This window comes from Bombina bombina, chromosome 3, assembly GCF_027579735.1.
Source record: "Bombina bombina isolate aBomBom1 chromosome 3, aBomBom1.pri, whole genome shotgun sequence".
Taxonomy (NCBI): Eukaryota; Metazoa; Chordata; class Amphibia; order Anura; family Bombinatoridae; genus Bombina; species Bombina bombina.
Genome location: NC_069501.1, coordinates 719,983,900 through 720,005,940, shown reverse-complemented (window position 1 = coordinate 720,005,940; position 22,041 = coordinate 719,983,900). Strand labels below are relative to the sequence as shown.

Here is a 22,041-nt window from a genome sequence, read left to right as displayed (position 1 = left end):
GATGGAACCACCGAACCACCCTGCCATTTTTGGAAGGACAGTCTATTGTGGTGACAAAACCACCCTGTCATTTTCGGAATACACCTGGATGCAGCTTACGCCGCATTCAGGTGGATTCCGAAAATGGCAGGGTGGTGAAAGAATCCATCCAGGTGGATTCTTTCACCACCCCTTTTTCTCTCTCTCCCCCCTCTCTTTTGCTCTCTCTCCCCCCTCTCTTTTGCTCTCTTTCCCCCTCTCTTTTGCGCTCTCTCTCTCCCCCCTCTCTTTTGCTCTCTCTCTCCCCCTCTCTTTTGCTCTCTCTCCCCCCTCTTTTGCTCTCTCTCTCCTCTCTTTCGCTCTCTCCCCTCTCTTTTGCTCTCTGTCTCCCCCTCTCTTTTGCTCTCTCTCTCCCCCTCTCTTTTGCTCTCTCTCCCCTCTCTTTTGCTCTCTCTCTCCTCTCTTTTGCTCTCTCTCTCCTCTCTTTTGCTCTCTCTCTCCCCTCTCTTTTGCTCCCTGTCTCCCCCTATCTTTTGCTCTCTCTCTCCCCCCTCTCTTTTGCTGTCTTTCTCGCCCCTCTCTTTTGCTCTCTCTCTCCCCTCTCTTTTGCTCTCTGTCTCCCCCTCTCTTTTACTGTCTGTCTCCCCCTCTCTTTTGCTCTCTCTCTCTCCCCCCTCTCTTTTGCTCTTTCTCTCCCCTCTATTTTGCTCTTTCTCTCCTCTCTCTTTTGCTTGCTCTCTCTCCCCTCTCTTTTGCTCTCTCTCTCCCCCTCTCTTTTGCTCTCTCTCTCCCCACCTCTCTTTTGCTCGCTCTCTCTCCCCTCTATTTTACTCTCTCTCTCCTCCCTCTCTTTAGCTATCTCTCTCCCCTCTCTTTAGCTCTCTCTCCCCTCTCTTTTACTCTCTCTCCCCTCTCTTTTGCTCTCTCCCCCTCTCTTTTGCTCTCTCTCCCTCTCTCTTTTGCTCTCTATCCCCCTCTCTTTTGCTCTCTCTCCCCCTTCTATTTTGATCTCTCCCCCTCTCTTTTGCTCTTTCTCCCCTCTCATTTGCTCTCTCTCCCCCTCTCTTTTGCTATCTCTCTCTCCCCCTCTCTTTTGCTCGCTCTCTCTCTCCCCCTCTCTTTTGCTGTCTCTCTCCCCACCTCTCTTTTGCTCTCTCTCTCCCCACCTCTCTTTTGCTCGCTCTCTCTCCCCTCTATTTTGCTCTCTCTCTCCCCTCTATTTTACTCTCTCCCCCCTCTCTTTAGCTATCTCTCTCCCCTCTCTTTAGCTCTCTCTCCCCTCTCTTTTACTCTATCTCCCCTCTCTTTTGCTCTCTCTCCCCCTCTCTTTTGCTCTCTCTCCCCCTCTCTTTTGCTCTCTCTCCCCCTTCTCTTTTGATCTTTCTCCCCTCTCATTTGCTCTCTCTCCCCCTCTCTTTTGCTATCTCTCTCTCCCCCTCTCTTTTGCTCGCTCTCTCTCCTCTCTCTTTTGCTCGCTCTCTTTCCTCTCTCTTTTGCTCGCTTTCTCCCCTCTCTTTTGCTCGCTCTCTCCCCTCTCTTTTGCTCTCTCTCCCCCTCTCTTTTGCTCTCTCTCCCCCTCTCTTTTGCTCTCTATCCCCCTCTCTTTTGCTCTCTCTCCCCCTTCTCTTTTGATCTCTCCCCCTCTCTTTTGCTCTCTCTCCCCCTCTCTTTTGCTCTTTCTCCCCTCTCATTTGCTCTCTCTCCCCTCTCTTTTGCTATCTCTCTCTCCCCCTCTCTTTTGCTCGCTCTCTCTCCCCTCTCTTTTGCTCGCTCTCTCCCCTCTCTTTTGCTCGCTCTCTCCCCTCTCTTTTGCTCTCTCTCTTCCCCCTCTCTTTTGCTCTCTCTCCTCCTCTTTTTTGCTCTCTCTCTCCCCTTTCTTTTGCTCTCTCTCACCCCTCTATTTTGCTGTCTCTCTCTCCCCTCTCTTTAGATCTCTCTCACCCCTCTCTTTTGCTCTCTCTCCCCCTCTCTTTTGCTCTCTGTCCCCCTTCTCTTTTGATATCTTCCCCCTCTCTGTTGCTCTCTCTCTCCCCCTCTTTTGCTCTCTCTCCCCTCTCAGTCTATGTGTTGTTAAATTTAAAAAATCTACAGAAAAAAATAAACAAATTATCAAAAATTAAAAATTAAAACCTAATCCCTATGAAAATAAAAAAGCCCCCCAAAATAAAAACACAACCTAATCTAATGCTAAACTACCAATAACCCTTAAAATGACTTTTTTTTAAGGCATTGCCCTAAGTTAAACAGCTCTTTTGCAGTTACTAAAAATTCTAAGTCCCTCCTAACAGTAAAACCCACCCCCCCCCAAAATAAATAAACCTAATACTAAAAAAACTAAACTATCCATTGCCCTGAAAAGGGCATTTGTATGGGCATTGCCCTTAAAAGGGCATTCAGCTCTTTTGCTGTCCATCCCTAATCTAAAAAAAAACAAAAACCTGTCTAACTCTTAAAAATTAAAAAATTAAACATGTTTAAATTAACCTAAATTACAGAAAATAAAAAAAAATCTAATACATACCAAAGTTTACAAAATTAAACCTAATCCCTATGAAAATAAAAAAGCCCCCCAAAATAAAAACACCCCCTAATCTAAGGATAAACTGACAGTAGCCCTTAAAAGGGCTTTTTTCAGGGCATTGCCCCAAGATAAACAGCTCTTTTATAGAAAAAAAGTCTAAGTCCCCGTAACAGTAAACCTCCCCACCCACCAAACCCCCCAAAATAAAAGAACCTAACACTAAAAAACCTAAACTACCCATTGCCCTGAAAAGGGCATTTGTTTGGGCATTGCCCTTAAAAGGGCATTTAGCTCTTTTACTGCCCATCCCTAATCTAAATAAAACAGTTCCCAAGTGACAGACAGCACACACCTGATGCTCGTGGTAAAGGGCCACTGCAAACACCTCTCTGTAATATGTAGTCAACTTATTTCCACAGCACCAAAAAAGATAGGAAAATTGTTAAACAAACTTACGGCTAGATTTAGAGTTTTGTCAGTAACGACCCGCGTAGCTAACGCTGGCTTTTTTCTGGCCGCACCTTTAAAATAACTCTGGTATTGAGAGTCCACAGAAAGGCTGCGTTAGGCTCCAAAAAAGGAGCGTAGAGGCATATTTAACGCCACTGCAACTCTCGATACCAGAGTTGCTTACGGACGAGGCCAGCCTCAAAAACGTGCTCGTGCACGATTCCCCCATAGGAAACAATGGGGCTGTTTGAGCTGAAAAAAAACCTAACACCTGCAAAAAAGCCGCGTTCAGCTCCTAACGCAGCCCCATTGTTTGCTATGGGGAAACACTTCCTACGTCTGCACCTAACACTCTAACATGTACCCCGAGTCTAAACACCCCTAACCTTACACTTATTAAACCCTAATCTGCCGACCCCGCTATCGCTGACCCCTGTATATTATTTTTAACCCCTAATCTGCCGCTCCGTAAACCGCCGCTACTTACATTATCCCTATGTACCCCTAATCTGCTGCCCCTAACACAGCCGACCCCTATATTATATTTATTAACCCCTAACCTGCCCCCCACAACGTCGCCGCCAGCTACCTACAATAATTAACCCCTAATCTGCCGACCGCAAAGAGCCGCCACCTACATTAAAGCTATGTACCACTAATCTGCTGCCCCTAACACCGCCGACCCCTATATTATATTTATTAACCCCTAATCTGCCCCCCTCAACGTCGCCTCCACCTGCCTACACTTATTAACCCCTAATCTGCCGAGCGGACCGCACCGCTACTATAATAAAGTTATTAACCCCTAATCCGCCTCACTAACCCTATAATAAATAGTATTAACCCCTAATCTGCCCTCCCTAACATCGCCGACACCTAACTTCAATTATTAACCCCTAATCTGCCGACTGGAGCTCACCGCTATTCTAATAAATGTATTAACCCCTAAAGCTAAGTCTAACCCTAACACTAACACCCCCCTAAATTAAATATAATTTTAATCTAACGAAATTAATTAACTCTTCTTAAATAAATTATTCCTATTTCAAGCTAAATACTTACCTGTAAAATAAATCCTAATATAGCTACAATATAAATTATAATTATATTGTAGCTATTTTAGGATTAATATTTATTTTACAGGTAACTTTGTATTTATTTTAACCAGGTACAATAGCTATTAAATAGTTAAGAACTATTTAATAGCTAAAATAGTTAAAATAATTACAAATTTACCTGTAAAATAAATCCTAACCTAAGTTACAATTAAACCTAACACTACACTATCAATAAATAAATTAAATAAAATACCTATAATTATCTACAATTAAACCTAACACTACACTATCAATAAATAAATTAAATACAATTCCTACAAATAAATACAATGAAATAAACTAACTAAAGTACAAAAATAAAAAAGAACTAAGTTACAAAAAATAAAAAAATATTTACAAACATTAGAAATATATTACAACAATTTTAAACTAATTACACCTACTCTAAGCCCCCTAATAAAATAACAAAGCCCCCCAAAATAAAAAAATGCCCTACCCTATTCTAAATTACTACTTACTACTTACTGTAAGTAAACATTAAAGTGCCATCCGTTTTAGTGCTTGTTTCCATAATGTTAAATGTTAGCTCCTAGTGGTGCTTGCAGGTCTGTCTTGCAGTAAAATATGTCAAACAGTTCCCAAGTGACAGACAGCACACACCTGATGCTCGTGGTAGAGGGCCACTTTAATGTTTACTTACACAGAGATGGATGCTGCTCATATCACTACCCTTGTGCAAGGATCTAGGGATTTCCTCAAAGATGCAGCAGTGGAAGTTACCAGTCAAGAATATGAAAAATTGAAAAAGAGAAACATGATTTGGGAACTGCACAGCATAACTCTTGCAGAATACTATAGAGTTAAAAGAATCCCCAGAGGGTTATGCATGAGTACCCGACCTACACTACTAAAGGATAACATCGAATATTGTCAAAAATTTGAAGCTATACTGAATAAGTGCTCCTATGACCTAATTGTACTGACAGTGGAGACACTACAGAAAGAAATCGACAGACAAGAGGTCATAGTGGAAGCGAAACAGGAGGAGCTCAGACAAGTTCTATCTGTAGAAGAATATAGTAAAAGAATTAAAGACATTGATGATAAAATCACTGCTTTGAAGAAGGACTTAATGGATGGCAAACGACAGAAGTTCCAGCGTGATGAACAGGATTATGCCCAAGGACACGTCTATCGTTGGAGGGGTGAGAATCGATCCTGGCGGCGGAGGGATACCTCACAGAAAATGAGATCCGGCCGCAACTACACATCACAGAGTCAAGCCAGACATGATCAGAGGAGCTCGAGTGGAACAGACAGCTCTACCGGATCAAGTTTTTTAGAATCCGACGATAAAAAACAAACACCAAACAAGGCACAGAGGAGGCCGTAAACACAAACGGAGACAAGGGGCAATTCAGTCGTCCAAGGAGGGCAAAGAACCAGAAGAAGCAAATGAGGAATCATCAATAATCAATATCTCCACCTGCAGCCTAACGGACAGTGAGTACCAGCTACTAAATAAGGGTTTGTCATTTTGCCCAGCTAAAGATGTGGATTTTTTTGAGTTGGAAAAGGTTTTATACAGATTCTTTAGGACATTAAGACTCAAGTCCTATTTTAATAATAGATCTAAAACAGTTAATGCTATTGAGAATCTGGATAAAGATACACTGACTCTTAAAGCAACTGGACTATATCATAAAAGTAGTTTTACTCCACCAGGTTACAATAATAGCATTGAAACATATATGCAATTGGTGAAAAGTGATTTGAAACACTTAGAACTTAAGATCAAAAAGAAATCATGGAAATTTAAACATAATGTTACCAAAGCTCAGAGTGGAGCTATTTCTACCTTATGTAAAAAGGATATAGTAGTGAGGGGGGCAGATAAGGGAGGAGCCATAGTTGTCCTAGATAAGGACTACTATATTAGTGAACTCACTAATCAATTGGAAGATAAAGATACATATTTGGTTCTCCCTTATAACCCTCTCATTAATATACAAAAAGAAATTAAGGGTATAATTGACAAAGCTATCATTAAGGGTGTTATAGATAAGAAATTGGCTAAATACCTATACATTGAGTGGCCAAAAAACCCTATTATATACACAGTACCAAAGGTACATAAAGATCCCCACAGACCACCTGGCCGTCCAATAGTTGCAGGCACACAATCTGTGTTTAGTCATATAGCGGTATATCTTGATAAAATCTTACAGCCTGAAGTTATGAAAGCAACTTCTTATATTAGAGATACTAGCGACTTCATTTTGAAGCTGAAAGATTTACCGCTAAATGACACAAAGTATATACTCTTCTCACTTGATGTTTGTAGTTTATACACATCCATCAAGCATGAAAGGGGAATTGGAGCTGTTATGACCACTATGGCTAAAACCAATAAATATAGCTTCATACAATTGAAATTTATTGAAGATCTGCTTAGAGTGGTGTTATATTGCAATTATTTCTTATTTGGTGAAACATGGTACCTGCAATTGAAGGGGACAGCCATGGGGTCCAATGTTGCCCCATCATACGCCAACATGTTCATGAGTTGTTTTGAAGACAAATTTGTCTATGAAAATGCTTTATTCTTACAATATGGGGCAGCCTGGTGGCTCTTCATAGATGACGTGTTTGGCGTGTGGTGGGGTGACATTGGTTCCCTTTTGGCATTTGTAGATCAGTTGAATAGTGCAGTGCAGGGACTAAAATTTACACTTAATTTCAGCGAGACTAATATTGTATTCTTGGATACTGAAGTGCACAAGGATGTCATGACTGGCAATTTAAAAATTGACATGTATAGGAAGAGTATAGACAGAAATTCCCTACTTAAATATGATAGCTTCCATCATGAGTCTTTGAAAAATTCCCTACCAAAAAGCTAGATGCTCAGAGTTCATAAAATAGTAAGTGACAGCCATATGAAAGAGATAAGACTTAGAGAGATGACTGAGAGATTTGTACAAAGGGGTTATCCTTCTAACTTAGTGGAAAGGGAGAAACAAAAAGCCAATAATATCTGTGAAAATAGGCACAAAATTAGGAATAAACAGGATAGAATAGTGTGTGTAACACAGTACAATCCATAAAGTGCTGAAATTGCCCAATACCTTAAAAAACATTGGCATATAATAAAAAATTGTAATACAGATATAACTGAGTTTCAAAACTATCCACTTATGGCATATAGGAGAGTACCCAATATTAAAGATCTAGTAGTCAAGAATGATATTGGGGCTAAGGTAAAAAAACAGACATATATATCATCTAAATCATGTGGTACCTATCCTTGTTTAAACTGTGCCAGCTGCCATTCGGTCATAAAGGGTAGAGAGTTTGTACACCCCCAAACAGGTAAGAAGTTTAACATCAACAAATTCTATACATGTGAGTCTACGCATGTAATTTATCTCATTAAGTGTCCCTGCTCCAAAATCTATTTGGGCGAGACAGTTAGAAAAATACGTGATCGCCTCAGTCAACATAGATCAAATATAAGATGTGGGGACATGAAGGCCCCGGTAGCCTGTCACTTTATTGAAGCTGGTCACAATATCTCACAACTGAGGTGGCAAGTCATTGATAGTGTTGAACCCCATAGAAGGGGTGGGAATAGGGAATCACAACTAAAGAGGAAAGAATCCTTCTGGATACATAAGTTAGATGCTTTAGTTCCCAAAGGGATTAACAGGGAAATAGATATGACAGTATTCTTGTGAGTAAAATTTAAAATGAAATTTTTTTTTTAGTTTGTAATATAAACAACATTGTATTCTCTGTGAATAAGTAAACTGTAGCATAGATAATAATATTATCATATGATGAATTTGTAAGATATATATATTTGAAAATAATAACTACTAACAGCAGATTGTTTTTAACTATGTATTTAACAATTTTTATAGGAATAATAAGTCTTGACCACTAGGTGGCGATATTTTGTAGTTGTTTAGGTATCACAATGTTATTTGGTGTGTTAAGGGTTAATGTCATATGGTATTTAAGGAGCAGCTAACAGGTATTCTGAATAAGCATGAGTAAGGGTTAACAGCCCGAAACGTCGCTTTTTGCTGCTGTGTGCCAAGTGCTGAAATGGATCAATAAAAGCTACGTTTGTTTAACAATTTTCCTATCTTTTTTGGTGCTGTGGAAATCAGTTGACTACATAATCTAAATAAAACAAACCACCCCCCAAAAAACCTTAAAAAAACCTAAGTCTAACCCCCAGGTTGGTGTTCACCGTTCCTGAAGTCCGGCGGAGAAGGTCCTGTTCCAGGCGGTGAAGTCTTCTTCCAAGCGGCGACCTCTTCTTTCTTCTTCCAGGAACAATGTGGCGTGGAGCGGAGGGCAGAGCTGTTTAAATCAGCCAATAGAATTTCAGTAGCTCTCATCTTATTGGCTGATTTGAATTTGAAGAATCAAATCAGCCAATAGGAATTCAAGGGACGCCATCTTTAATCGCGTACCTTGAATTCACTATTCAGTGTACAGCGGCAATCGTATGAAGAGGATCCTCCACGCTCCATGGCTTCGCGGTCGCCGGTCTTCAGTTCCAGGGTCGCCGGTCTTCAGTTCCAGGATCGCTGGTCTTCAGCTCCGCGGTCATCGGTCTTCAGCTCCGCTCTGCACTGGATGTTCCTGGAAGAAGAAAGAAGAGGTCGCCGCTTGGAAGAAGGCATCACTGCCTGGAACAGGACCTTCTACGCCGGACTTCAGGAACGGTGAGTACCAACCTGGAGGTTAGGGATGGGCAGTAAAAGAGCTAAATGCCCTTTTAAGGGCAATGACCAAACAAATGCCCTTTTCAGGGCAATGGGTAGTTTAGTTTTGTTTTGTTTTTTATTGAGGGTAAACAAAGACAGACAAAGAGTTTGCTCATATGACACAAAATTCACATATAGCATGACAACTCGCTTGTTACAGCGAGTATGGTACATTATTAGGGGAGCAAACCTAACACTTCCCTCATTTCCCCCCCCCCCCTCACCTAAAACAGCAGAGGCCCTTTTTGGGCCTGGATGAAACTTTCTAAACTGAGGATTTTAAGAAAAAGATAAGTCACTTATGGGCCAAAACCATCCGGTCGCCCTCTTATGTCACAAGGACCACGGGTGAGTCTAAGAAATTAAAAAAAACTAAAGGGAGGGCAATTAAATTGAAAGGGTTGGTATTCTCTGCATTGGGGCTCGAAGAGAAAACTGTAGCTCTCCAAGCTGGGCAGAGACTGCGTAACTCTGCCAAAACAAACAGAGGAAGAAAAAGGAAAATAAAAATGGAGTAATATGGAGGAGAAACTATTCCTCCCTATTCACACAATGGTCATGGTTATGTACAGTTTTATCCACTGGATATTTTTGGGTATTGGAAGTCTATTTGATTGCTAGGGCCATTCTTGGGCTTTTGATTACATGAGTAACAGAGTAGGAAACTACACAGAGCCCATATCTATAGTTACCCCAAACCATAAGCAACTGATACCTATAATTTGTGCGGCAACCCTCCAACTGGCACTGACACAGATCCTAGCAAAGTAAGCAGGATTTCCCGATAGTACTAACCATTAATGGTATATCTATCTATCTATCTATCTATCTATCTATCTATCTATCTATCTATCTATCTATCGGGTACTTATAGAGCGCAAACTAATCACCCGTGAGGGTCTCAAGGTGCTAAGGGAAAGCAGATAGGAGGAGGGGGGGAGGGGGGAGGGGATGTGCGTTCAGTCGAAGAGCCAGGATTTGAGGTCATTTCTGAACTTTGTAAGGGAGGTGGATTGTCTGAGGTGCAGCGGGAGGGTGTTCCATGTCTTTGCTGCTATGTGGGAGAAGGGTCTTCCGCCAACTGTGGATTTGCTGAAGCGGGGGATGACTGCGAGTGCTTGGTCGGCCGATTGTAATTGTCTGGCGGGGGTGTCGAAATTTACGCGGTGGTTCATGTATTCGGGTCCGATGTTGTGTAGGGCCTTGAACGCGTGGGTAAGGAGCTTGAAGGTGATTCTCTTGTTGATGGGGAGCCAGTGAAGGTTCCTTAGGTGTTCGGTGATGTGGCATTGGAGAGGGATGTCGAGGATGAGTCTGGCTGAGGCGTTCTGGATACGTTGGAGTCTCTTTTAGAGTTTGATGGTGGAGCCAGCGTAGAGTGCGTTGCCATAGTCCAACTGGCTGCTGACAAGGGTGTGGGTGACTGTTTTCCTGGTTTCGGTAGGGATCCACTTGAAGATTTTTCGTAGCAGGTGGAGGATGTGGAAGAATGTTGAGGTAATGGCATTGATTTGTCGGTTCATGGAGAGTGATGAGTCCAGGATGAAGCCTAGATTTTGTGCGTGGTCGGTTGGGGTTGGAGGATGACCGAGGGCTGTTGGCCACCAGGAGTCATCCCATGCGGATTTATCATCCCATGTAGGGCACCTATCTGAATAGGTGCCCTACATGTCTCCCTTAGAACAAACATATATGTTTTCCATGCATCCATGTGAGCTTTTAAGCCTCTGATAGCATTCTGCAAAGCATTCTAATAGATCTAGTTTAAAGTCAGCAGAGTTACACAAGCTATCACAAGTGTGGATGTAGTTGTGCTATATTCTCTGAGCAACTACTCTCTTAGGGGTTGTACTATGAACTATAGTCAAGTCTCAGACCCAGAGATCTCTGTAAACTGTGGTTGATTTAGAAAAATGTATGAACAATGATACCCTCACCCTATTCCAAAGCACATCATTCGCATTATGGACAAAGGTTCTCGCTCCCCATTGAGATCAGACAACATTACCTCTCATAAAATGACAAACATTGCACCTACATGCTATGCAAAATTAGGTTATCAGCAGGCACTAAAATATAATGTTCTACCAGCTATAGACATCATAAAACCTGTGCTACTCTCCCTAACACTATAGATAAGCCTCTGCATTACTAAAGGAGCTTGGAGGGTTCATAGGTCAATACATACAGCCAGAGTTACTAACTTCATATATCCCCTATACATTTGTATAAGCTAATATGTAAATATAAGTGCCAGTAGTCTGAAACTCTTAAACCTCCTATATACTTCAGATATATCTCAATTTACATAGCAACTGACAGCTTTGTTACCTCTTGGTGATAGTATTAGTTATTTTCTGTGAGAGTGGGGGCTTAGCTATGAACTATAACATACAGGGAGGAACTGCTTAGCATGAATCAGGTAGATGACCAATAAAATATGTTCCATATATGAATCTTACAGGGCAATAAACATTTATATAGTGAGTTTCTTTAGGGTATAGTAGTTGGGGGACAGCAGTAGCTGGTCAAGACATCAGGAGTTCGCACTTAAATATCTTTTCATCATTAAAACATAGAAAATACACCTTCAGACAATAGAGTCGTCATAAAGCAGAATAAGAAATTAGAAACCCATGTAGTAGGGGAGAAGGGTGAGGTGCAGTATGCTTACTGGGTGTCCATGTTTTGTGAACAGACGGGCAAAAAAAGAAAATATCCAGAACGGCTCACTCAAAAACACTTTCTTGTTAAAAGTTATACCAATGTGGGCTAAACAACATACAAAAATGAATTAAAATCACATGTAGAAAAGAGCAGCACAAATCCCAGCTTAGGACGCATTTCGGGTTTCCCCGTACTCACAGTAAAGTGCTTTTACTGTAAGTACGGGGAACCCCTAAGCTGGGATGTGTGCTGCTCTTTACTACATGTGATTTTAATTCATATTTGTATGTTTATAACTTTTAACAACAAAGTGTTTTTGAGTGAGCCGTTCTGGATATCTTTCTTTTTTGCCCATCTGTTCTATGGACTGTTCCACTGGGCTCTCACTACACATGTCGAGTTTCTGACCCCCAACCCGGATATGCCTATGCTACGGCATGAAACACTCAGTCGGAGGATAACACGGAGGAGGACATGCAGCTAACTGGTAAGCACCTTAGTGCTGGTTACCTGGAGGATGGTAATTGTTTCCAGTCTGCGGATGTTTGATGTCTATTGCAAGTGAACTGTGTTTATTTACTCCACACCAGTGATCCACTGTATATTGCTTTCACTAAGGCTACAGTTGAAGACGGATTTGTCACGGCTAGTGCCGATAGCTCATTTGCTGTTTGTCCATGTTTTGGCCCCAAGTTATCAAGGTCTGTCGGACCTGATCCGACAGTGTGGATCAGGTCCATCAGAACTCGCTGAATACGGCAAGCAATACGCTTGCCGTATTCAGCATTGCAATGCCGCCCCCTGTAGACTCGTGGCCGCTAGCAGGGGGGTGTCAATCAACCCGATCGTACTCGATCGGGTTGATTTCCGGCGATGTCTGTCTGCCTGCTCAGAGCAGGCGGACAGGTTATGGAGCAGTGGTCTTTGTGACCGCTGCTTCATAACTGCTGTTTCTGGCAAGTCTGAAGACTCGCCAGAAACAGGGGCCATCAAGCTCCATTCGGAGCTTGTTAAATAGAGGCCAATGTGTCAACTACAAAAGAGTTTAAGTGAAAAAAAGGTGCACGAAAAATTTAGTTATTTTACAGTATATGAGAGAAGCCAAATCCACTTGATAGTGTATCATGCAAGCCCTCACGAATGTCACGTACCCAACCCACTCCAGTTCTCACAATGTCTACGGTATGTTTATCGTTCAAACCTTTCTCTGTGAGTGGTGACCTTTTGCCATTTTGTGTAATAGATGGATCGATGGGATTCAGCCGATGCAATGGACTCAGCTGCCATTGGAATATAGGGGTATGCGATCCTTGGGATCCTCCATTTATCACGAGTCGCCTAGGTTCCCCTTGATTTGACCTATTTATGGTCTTGTGATGATCTGCTTGTTTAACGGACCTTGTTGTGGCTGAAGTTCCGGTTGTCCTGCATAATAGGGAGATTGCCTTGTTGTGGACTTGTTCACTGTGTGCTTTAGCCTGATCGATCAGCTGCTCCACTGCATCTGCAATGTGAGGCAAAGCGTTCATTTTTGAATGGGAGTCTTCTTCTTTAGAGCCACAGCTCTCTATATGTGCTCCCTCCAGGAAATTGCAGCTCTGAATAATTGACTTGATCCTACCGCTGGTATTACGAGTTTTGTAGGTACAGGTGTACCGCTCACTTTTTTGGCCAGACTTGGAAATACCGCAAATCCACTTACGGAAATTGCGTATCCTCTTTTTTTCAATGGGACTTGCATAGCGCCGGTATTATGAATCTGCCAAAAAGTAAGCGGTACACCCTCTCCTGTCAAGACTGGTGCCGCATTTTAAAGTCAGTAGTTAAGAGTTTTACACTACAACGCCGCAGCATAAAACTCTTAACTAAAGTGCTAAAAAGTACACTAACACCCATAAACTACCTATTACCCCCTAAACCGAGGCCCTCCCGCATTGCAAACACAAAATTTTTTTTAACCCCTATTCTGCCGAACCAGACATCGCCGCCACTATAATAAATATATTAACCCCTAAACCGCCGCACTCCCGTCTCGCAAACACTAGTTAAATATTATTAACCCCTAATCTGCTGCCCCTAACATCGCCGACACCTACCTACATTTATTAACCCCTAATCTGCCGCCCCCAACGTCACCGCAACTATATTAAAGTTATTAACCCCTAAATCTAAGTCTAACCCTAACACCCCCTAACTTAAGTATCATTTAAATAAATCTAAATAAATATAACTATCATTAACTAAATAATTCCTATTTAAAACTAAATACTTACCTATAAAATAAACCCTAAGCTAACTACAATATAACTAATAGTTACATTGTATCTAGCTTAGGGTTTATTTTTATTTTACAGGCAAGTTTGTATTTATTTTAACTAGGTAGAATAGTTACTAAATAGTTATTAACTATTAAATAACTACCTAGCTAAAATAAATACAAAAGTACCTGTAAAATAAACCCTAACCTAAGTTACAATTACACCTAACACTACACTATAATTAAATTAATTCCCTAAATTAAATACAATTAAATAAAATTATCTAAAGTACAAAAACAAACACTAAATTACAGAAAATAATAAACAAATTACAAGATTTTTAAACTAATTACACCTAATCTAATCCCCCTAAAAAAATATAAAAGCCCCCAAAATACAAAAAAGCCCTACCCTACACTAAATTACAAATAGCCCTTAAAAGGGCCTTTTGCAGGGCATTGCCCCAAAGTAATCAGCTCTTTTACCTGTAAAAAAAAATTACAAATCCCCCCCAACACTAAAACCCACCACCCACACAACCAACCCTACTCTAAAACCAACCCAATACCCCCTTAAAGAAACCCAACACTAACTCCTTGAAGATCACCTTACCGGGAGAAGTCTTCACCCGACCGGGCCGAAGTCCTCAACGAAGCCGGCAAAAGTGGTCCTCCAGACGGGCAGAAGATTTTAATCCAGACGGCATCTTCTATCTTCATCCATCCGACGCGGAGCGGGTCCATCTTCAAGACATCCGACGCAGAGCATCCTCTTCATCCGACGGCTAAGACTGAATGAAGGTTCCTTTAAATGACGTCATCCAAGATGGCGTCCCTTCAATTCTGATTGGCTGATAGAATTCTATCAGCCAATCGGAATTAAGATAGAAAAAATCCTATTGGCTGATGCATTTAGCCAATAGGATTGAACTTCAATCCTATTGGCTGATCCAATCAGCCAATAGGATTGAGCTGGCATTCTATTGGCTGTTCCAATCAGCCAATAGAATGCCAGCTCAATCCTATTGGCCGATTACATCAACCAATAGGATTATTTCTACCTTCAAATAAAGTTTTGTCTGTAGAGATAGAGAGTCTATTTATAGCCCCTTTTTCTTTAAAAGCAATCTTGCACTGTCCAATAAAAAAACTCCCATCAAATATCTGTAATCTTATATCCTTTAAAAATATAATCATATCATGGCAAAAAATATGTAGTATGTGTGATATAGATTATAGATTCTCAGCTTTTTTACCAATTCAAGGCAACCCAGAATTTATTCCAGGAACTAATGAGCAAATATATCGTATATGGGCTCAAAATGGCCTTAAGTATATGTATCAGCGTATTACTACTTCAGGACAGATGCTTTCTTTCAACGATCTAAAGGATTAATTTGAACTACCAAGACATAGTCTATTTGCATATTTTCAAACTCGGCACTTTATTAACTCGCAAGATCGGGGTAGTAGTATTGATTTGAGGTGGTCCGACATTAATGAGTGCATTAAAAAAGCTGTAGCAGGCAAATTTACAATTTCTCTTTTATACAATATAATGCTTGCAAAACAGGGCCAAATTTCTTCCCAAAACTTGGTCTTTTTTTGGTGTCAACACTTTCCCCGATTTGAATTAGTTAATATCTCTTACAGTTTTTCTGCACTGGAGAAATTGAATGTGTCAATTGCATGGAAAGAATCACAGATTAAACTATTACACAATTCATATCTAACTCCCCTCAAAATGTCTAAATTTTCTTCTTCAATACAACAATGGTGTCCAAAATGTCATTTATTAAATGCGGATATTTTACATATGGTTTTCTATTGCCCCAAAATAAACCAACTGTGGGGCAAAGCTAACCACTGGTATAATCGGCAGTTCCATGACTGTTTTAAAATACAAGCTTACCATATAATCTTTTTGATACATCCGAATTTAGTTCGGGTTAAACCTAAAAATATCAGGATACTAAATACGATAATTTTGGTAATTAGAATTCTGATACTGAAAAAATGGAAAGATAGATTCCCTCCCAGATTGAATCACATAATACAATATTCCAGTTTAAAGATAGGGCCGAGGTATTTGTTAGAAATTGGAGACCTATAATTAATTTATACCCATTCTCTATACAGAAGAGAATATTAGCTCCCCTGGGCTCTACCGATACTTATAGAAACTTTTTTGGTCACCCATTATAATAGTTAGCGTCTAGAATTTGTTTTAGCTTCCATATATTGAGAGGCGGAGGGGTGAAGAGGGAGGTACTGGGGTTTCCAACAAGTGCATTTTGTTCCAGGCCTAAAAACCTATGTATTTATTCAGTTAGGTATCAGTACCATTAGGAATTTAGACATTAGTTTTAATTTACAATTGGGCTAAGAAAGAAAGTTGTTTTCATATTGTTTTGATACAGGATGTATTTTGTAAGATGTAGAGATGTAAAATCTATATTCAATATCTGTACGTTACCAATTCCTTTATATTTGTAGAGATATGAGTGTCAAGAAATCTCGTGGCCTTAAATGTAGCCTTAAGTTGGGCCAATAAAGATTCTCTTGCATCCTATTGTAATGATTTATGTTAGTTATATGTACCAAAAGGAATTTTAAAGCTAAATACGTGGTTAGAAAAAAGCATATGTTGTAGTTTTCTGTTTTTTATGTATAAATCATCCTGTGAGATGTGTCGATGTAATAATTTTGCCCAAATTATGTTGTTGTACATTGTTGGATAATAAATAAATATGTTAAAAAAAAAAAAGGATTATTTCTACCTTAATTCCGATTGGCTGATAGAATTCTATCAGCCAATCGGAATTGAAGGGACGCCATCTTGGATGACGTCATTTAAAGGAACCTTCATTCAGTCAGATTAGGGGTTAATAATATAATGTAGGGGTCGGCTATGTCTGGGCGGCAGATTAGGGGTTAATAAGTGTAAGATTAGAAGTGTTTAGACTCGGGATTCATGTTAGGGTTCATTTTATTTCCCCATAGGAATCAATGGGGCTGCGTTAAGAGCTAAACGCTGCTTTTTTGCAGGTGTTAGACTTTTTCAGACGGCTCTCCCCGTTGATTCCTATGGGGAAACCGACCCGTTTCGTCGGCCCATTTTGTTACACCAGCTCACCGCTGACTTAAGCAGCGCTGGTATTGAAGTGAGATTTTGAGCAAAATTTTGCTCAACGCTCACTTCTTGTCTTTTAATGCCGGGTTTGTAAAAACCCGTAATACCAGCGCTGTATGTAAGTGAGCGGTGAGCATAAACTGCTTGTTAGCACCGCACCCCTGTTACCGCAAAAATCTTAATCTACCCGATAGTTTTCTTCGACTCGTCCTGAGCTCATGCAGCTTTTAACAAGAGCCCATAATGTACACTGTAAAAAATATCCAGTTGTTTTTACAGAAAAAAAACTGGCAGCTGTGGTTGCCAGAATAATTCTGTAAAAATTACATTACAGTTTAAAACTGTACAAAAGGGGTACCTTGCATTTCAATCCTCAGTGTGCGGCGGAGGATCGCATGAAGAGGACCTCCATGTCGGATCGATGGACCTCCGCCTGGACAACCTGCCTTGGACCTTCGCCTGGACCTCCGGCTCCGCGCATCTCTGCTCCGCCTCCACAGGGATGAAGAAGATGTTGGTCCCGTGATGGATGAAGATGGAACCACCTGGATGAAGATGGAGCTGCCGGGATGAAGATCGTTCAATCAGGACTTCAGCAACTGTGAGTACCTAAAGAGGGGTTAGTGTTAGGTTTTTTTAAGGGTTTTTTGGGTGGGTTTTATTTTTAGTTTAGGGTTTGGGCAATGTAAAATAGCTAAATGCCCTTTTAAGGGCAATGCCAATCCAAATGCCCTTTTCAGGGCAATGGGTATCTTAGGTTTTTTAGATTTTTGTGGGTTTGGGGGGTGGGGGTTTGTAATGTTAGTGGGTATTTGTATTTTTTTCAGAAAAAGAGCTGATATCTTTAAGGCAATGCCCTACAAAAGGCCCTTTTAAGGGCCATTGGTAGTTTATTCTAGATTAGGTTTTTTATTTTGGGGTGTTTTTTAAATGGGTATTAGAATAGGAATAATTTTTATTATTTTTGATAATTTGTTTGTTATTTTGTGTAATGTATTTTTTCGTTTTGGGGTGGGTTTTTATTTTTAGCTTAGGGCTTGGGCAGTAAAAGAGCTAAATGCCCTTTTAAGGGCAATGCCCATACAAATGCCCTTTTCAGGGCAATGGGTAGATTAGGTTTTACTTTATTTTATTTATTGGGTTTGGAGGGTGGGGGTTTGTATACTGTTAGGGGGTGTTTGCTTTGTTTTGTAGCAAAAGAGCTGTTAACTTTAGGGCAATGCCATACAAAACGCCCTTTTAAGGGCCCCCAAAAGGCCATTTTAAGGGTGCTTGGTAGTTTATTTTAGATTAGTTTTTTTTTTATTTTGGGGTGTTTTTTTTTTATTTAAAGGGTATTAGAATAGGAATAATTTTTATTGTTTTGGATAATTTTGTTTATTATTTTTTGTAATGGTAGGTTTTTTTTATTTTTGTAATTGTAGTGTTTTTTATTTTTTGTAATGTTAGGTTTTAGTGTAAGGCAGCTTAGGTTTTATTTTTATTTCACAGGTAAGTTTGTATTTATTTTAATTAGTTAGTTAGTAAATAGTTAATAACTATTTACTAACTAGTCTACCTAGTTAAAATAAATACAAACTTACCTGTGAAATTAAAATAAAATCAAAGCTAGCTACAATATAACTATTAGTTTTATTGTAGCTAGCTTAGGTTTTATTTCACAGGTAAGTTACTTTGTATTTAGATTTAAATAGGTATTATTTAGTTAATAATTGTAACTTTAATTTAGTTATATTTTAAATTAATTATGTTAAAGTTAGGGGGTGTTAGGTTTAGGGTTAAAGTTAGGGGGTGTTAGGTTTAGGGGTTAATATAGATACGTTACTTTGTATTTAGATTTAAATAGGTATTATTAGTTAATAATTGTAACTTTAATTTAGCTATATTTTAATTAGGTTAGGGTTAGGGGGTGTTAGGTTTAGGGGTTAATATAGTTTAATTTAGGTTGTTGCGATGTGGGTGCCGGCGGTTTAGGGTTAATAGGTTTAGTTAGTATTGGTAATGTTTGTGAATGGCGGTTTAGGGGTTAATAGAATGGAGGTTTAGGGGTTAATAGGTTTAGCTAGTTTTGGCAATGTGGAGGGGGTGCGGTTTAGGGGTTAATAGGTTTAGGTAGTGTTAGTGATGTGGGGGGACGGCGATTTAGGGGTTAATAGCTTTATTTAGTGGCGACAATGTTTTGGAACGGCGGTTTAGGGGTTAATAGGTTTAGTTAGTGTTGGCGATGTGGGGGGTGCGGTTTAGGGGTTAATAGATTTAGTTTGTTTCGGCGATGTGGAGGGTGCGGTTTAGGGGTTAATATGTTTATTTCATGTCTGCCATGTTTCGGAACGGTGGTTTAGGGGTTAATAGGTTTTGTTAGTGTTGGCGATGTGGGGAGGGGGTGCGGTTTAGGGGTTAATAGGTTTTGGTAGTGTTAGTGATGTGGGGGGATGGCGATTTAGGGGTTAATAGTTTTATTTAGTGGCGGCGCTGTTTTGGAAAGGCGGTTTAAGGCTTAATAGGTTTAGTTAGTGTTGGCGATGTGGGGGGGTGCGGTTTAGGGGTTATTAGGTTTAGTTTGTGTCTGCAATGTGGGGGGAGTGCGGTTTAGGAGTTAATAGGTTTCGTTAATGTCGGCGATGTTTCGGAACGGCAGTTTAGGGGTTAATAGGTTTAGTTAGTGTTGGCGATGTGGGGGGTGAGGTTTAGGGGTTAATAGGTTTAGGTAGTGTTAGTGATGTGGGGGGACGACAATTTAGGGGTTAATAGCTTTATTTAGTGGCAGCATGGGTGGTGGCGGCGGTTTAACATAATTTTGTTTCGGTAATCGCCGTAATATTAGCTAGAAATAACGATTCGGTCCATATTAAAGATTCGGTCTGACATTAATAATAATTTGGTACCGGTTTCGAATGCATCCGAATTTAAAAATTCGGAATGTCACAAATAAATTCTGAAACCGAATTACCAACACATACTGAATTATTACGAATGTCTTGAACCAAATTTTTTTACGCCCCGAATCGATGTGAAACCAAGCTTACCAAATTTTTCGATCGCGCACATGACATATATCCGGCTCCAAAAAGAGACGAATGCTGCTGCCTGCAGCCCTATTTGGCTTTCATTTTGCAAACGAAAGCTGAGTACCAATTTTCTCCCATGCCTAATTGGAATTCACCTGTCAAATTACTCCATGCAAAGTATACAGGATTTTATTGCACCACAAATGGATTATCACACATTATCTAATTATTTCAAAGGGTTCAAACTTGAGCCAAAAAAGCACTTTATACAGGAATTCTGATTTACTTGAATATGTCACTTGCATTATTACTTCTGGTTGCCACTAAGTATTATGTATGGGGGGGACTTTTTCCCCCTCAGGGTTTTCTGTCCTCTAGTTCTTTTCTACAAATAGAATTGCCACCACAGAGAGTAGCACAGCATGCACGAGAGAATCTCATATAAAGTTAGCATCTCTATATTCACAGAACCTATATGCAACTACATTTATAGCCGTAAACAGTTTATAGTCAATAGTGTTTTTTTTATTGTAAAATAATGGTTCCTTACAAAATTGCAAATTAAACAAAATGTCTGTAATTTGGTCATTTGTTTTGTTACATAATAACATCAGGGCTCTGGGCTGGTCAATCTGGGGGGCATTGTCAGGGCAGGCTGTTGTGGGCAGTAAGAATGTGCCATAGATTAAGAGAAGTCAGTGCTTAGTATTTCTGGGCATTTACAGGGCCACTATTGGACATTTATTTATGGGATTTAGGAGGTTCTCAGTTTGATTTTGTGAACTTGTGACTTGTATATTATTGAAGGACAGCAGAAGGTGCAACAGGACAGAGTTCTCGAAAAAAATGGGGTGCTGGGAGCTTTGGTTAAATAGCACAGACAATTTTATTTTGAGTATTTTAATACAAATTTAATATATTACAAACCCCTGCTCTTTGTCAGTACAAGTCTGTTTTTAAAAAACAAAAAAAACAAAAAACGTATTTATTTTGCTGGGGATTTTCTAACTAATTTTAACAGACTGAAATCTTCATCATTATTTTTCCAGTTTGTGTCATGTTTAATCATGTTAGTCATACTAGACACTAAAGTCTGTCTACTCATGTTAGTATAATGCAGATATCACTGCAAATGATTAAGAAGCACACTAATATATTTATTGATCAATTGCTCTTATTTTCAGAAATAAACTCTTTCAAGAGACCTCGTAATTTTTTTGCTACTGGGATTGCGTTTCTTGCTGCTGCTGCTGCTGCTATTGCTGCTGTTTTGCTGTATAAGGTAAAATTGATAGGTTAACGCAATATAATGAATAGCAGATGCAATCTGGAACATGTAAATGGAGACACAGTTGTGGAATAAAATGCCCTATTTACCAATTTTTTTTCATTCATTTATACCTTTTAATTATATGTCAAATGTGGCAAATAATTTTGTTAACCAAGATATTAGCTCACTGGGAAATTAGTGGCTCCAGTGTTATTTATAATTTTTAATTTGTTCAATAGATTCAGTATTAGTTTGCTCTAATGTTAAATAATATGGATAGAGGAACAGTGAGAGCAATATTGTGACATTATATGTGATTATAAATTATCCATATGTCTGAATGACTTAAAATAGCCGTTCGCAATGAAGTGCATTTTTTTAAATTTTTTTACTAGACCTACTTTTTAAATACAGCAGAATTGCATAATCACCAAATGCATAATAAAAGACAATACAATATCACTTAGTCTGAATTTCAAATGAGTAGTAGATTTTTTTTCTGACGAATTTCTAAGTTACTTCAAGACCCTTGTATCGTGTGACAGTCATCAACCAATCACAATACACATATAAGTATATACTGTGAACACTTGCTCCTGTTGATCAGGAAGTGGAGCCTCAGAAAGTTTGTATATAAAAAGATTACGCACATTTTGGTAATGGAAGTAAATTGGAAAGATTTTTAGAACTGCATGCTATAGATGAATCATGAAAGTTTAAGTTTAATTTTAGTGTTCCTTTAAGCTTAAGTTTCTTACTTTTGTGTTACTTAACCACCTATGCTGCTTTTTCACATGACATGCTGCATGGTACCCAAAATTTAAAAAAAAATCAAGAATATCAACTGTCATTGCAACGTTCTGGCCCAAAACTTATTTCACTTTTTGTAGATTTCTTCTGTCTCTTGACAGACAATC

The 22,041-nt window shown here is 39.6% G+C and overlaps 1 protein-coding gene across 1 annotated transcript in view; it reads left to right on the top strand.

Moving 5' to 3' along the window:
* The window catches only part of HHLA2 (HERV-H LTR-associating 2), a 190,247-nt gene that overhangs the window by 155,991 nt on the left and 12,215 nt on the right, over positions 1-22,041 (top strand). Inside the window, exon 6 of the mRNA XM_053707539.1 lies at positions 21,039-21,136. Within this exon, the coding sequence (XP_053563514.1) occupies positions 21,039-21,136 (98 nt within the window). The remainder of the gene's footprint in view (positions 1-21,038; positions 21,137-22,041) is intronic.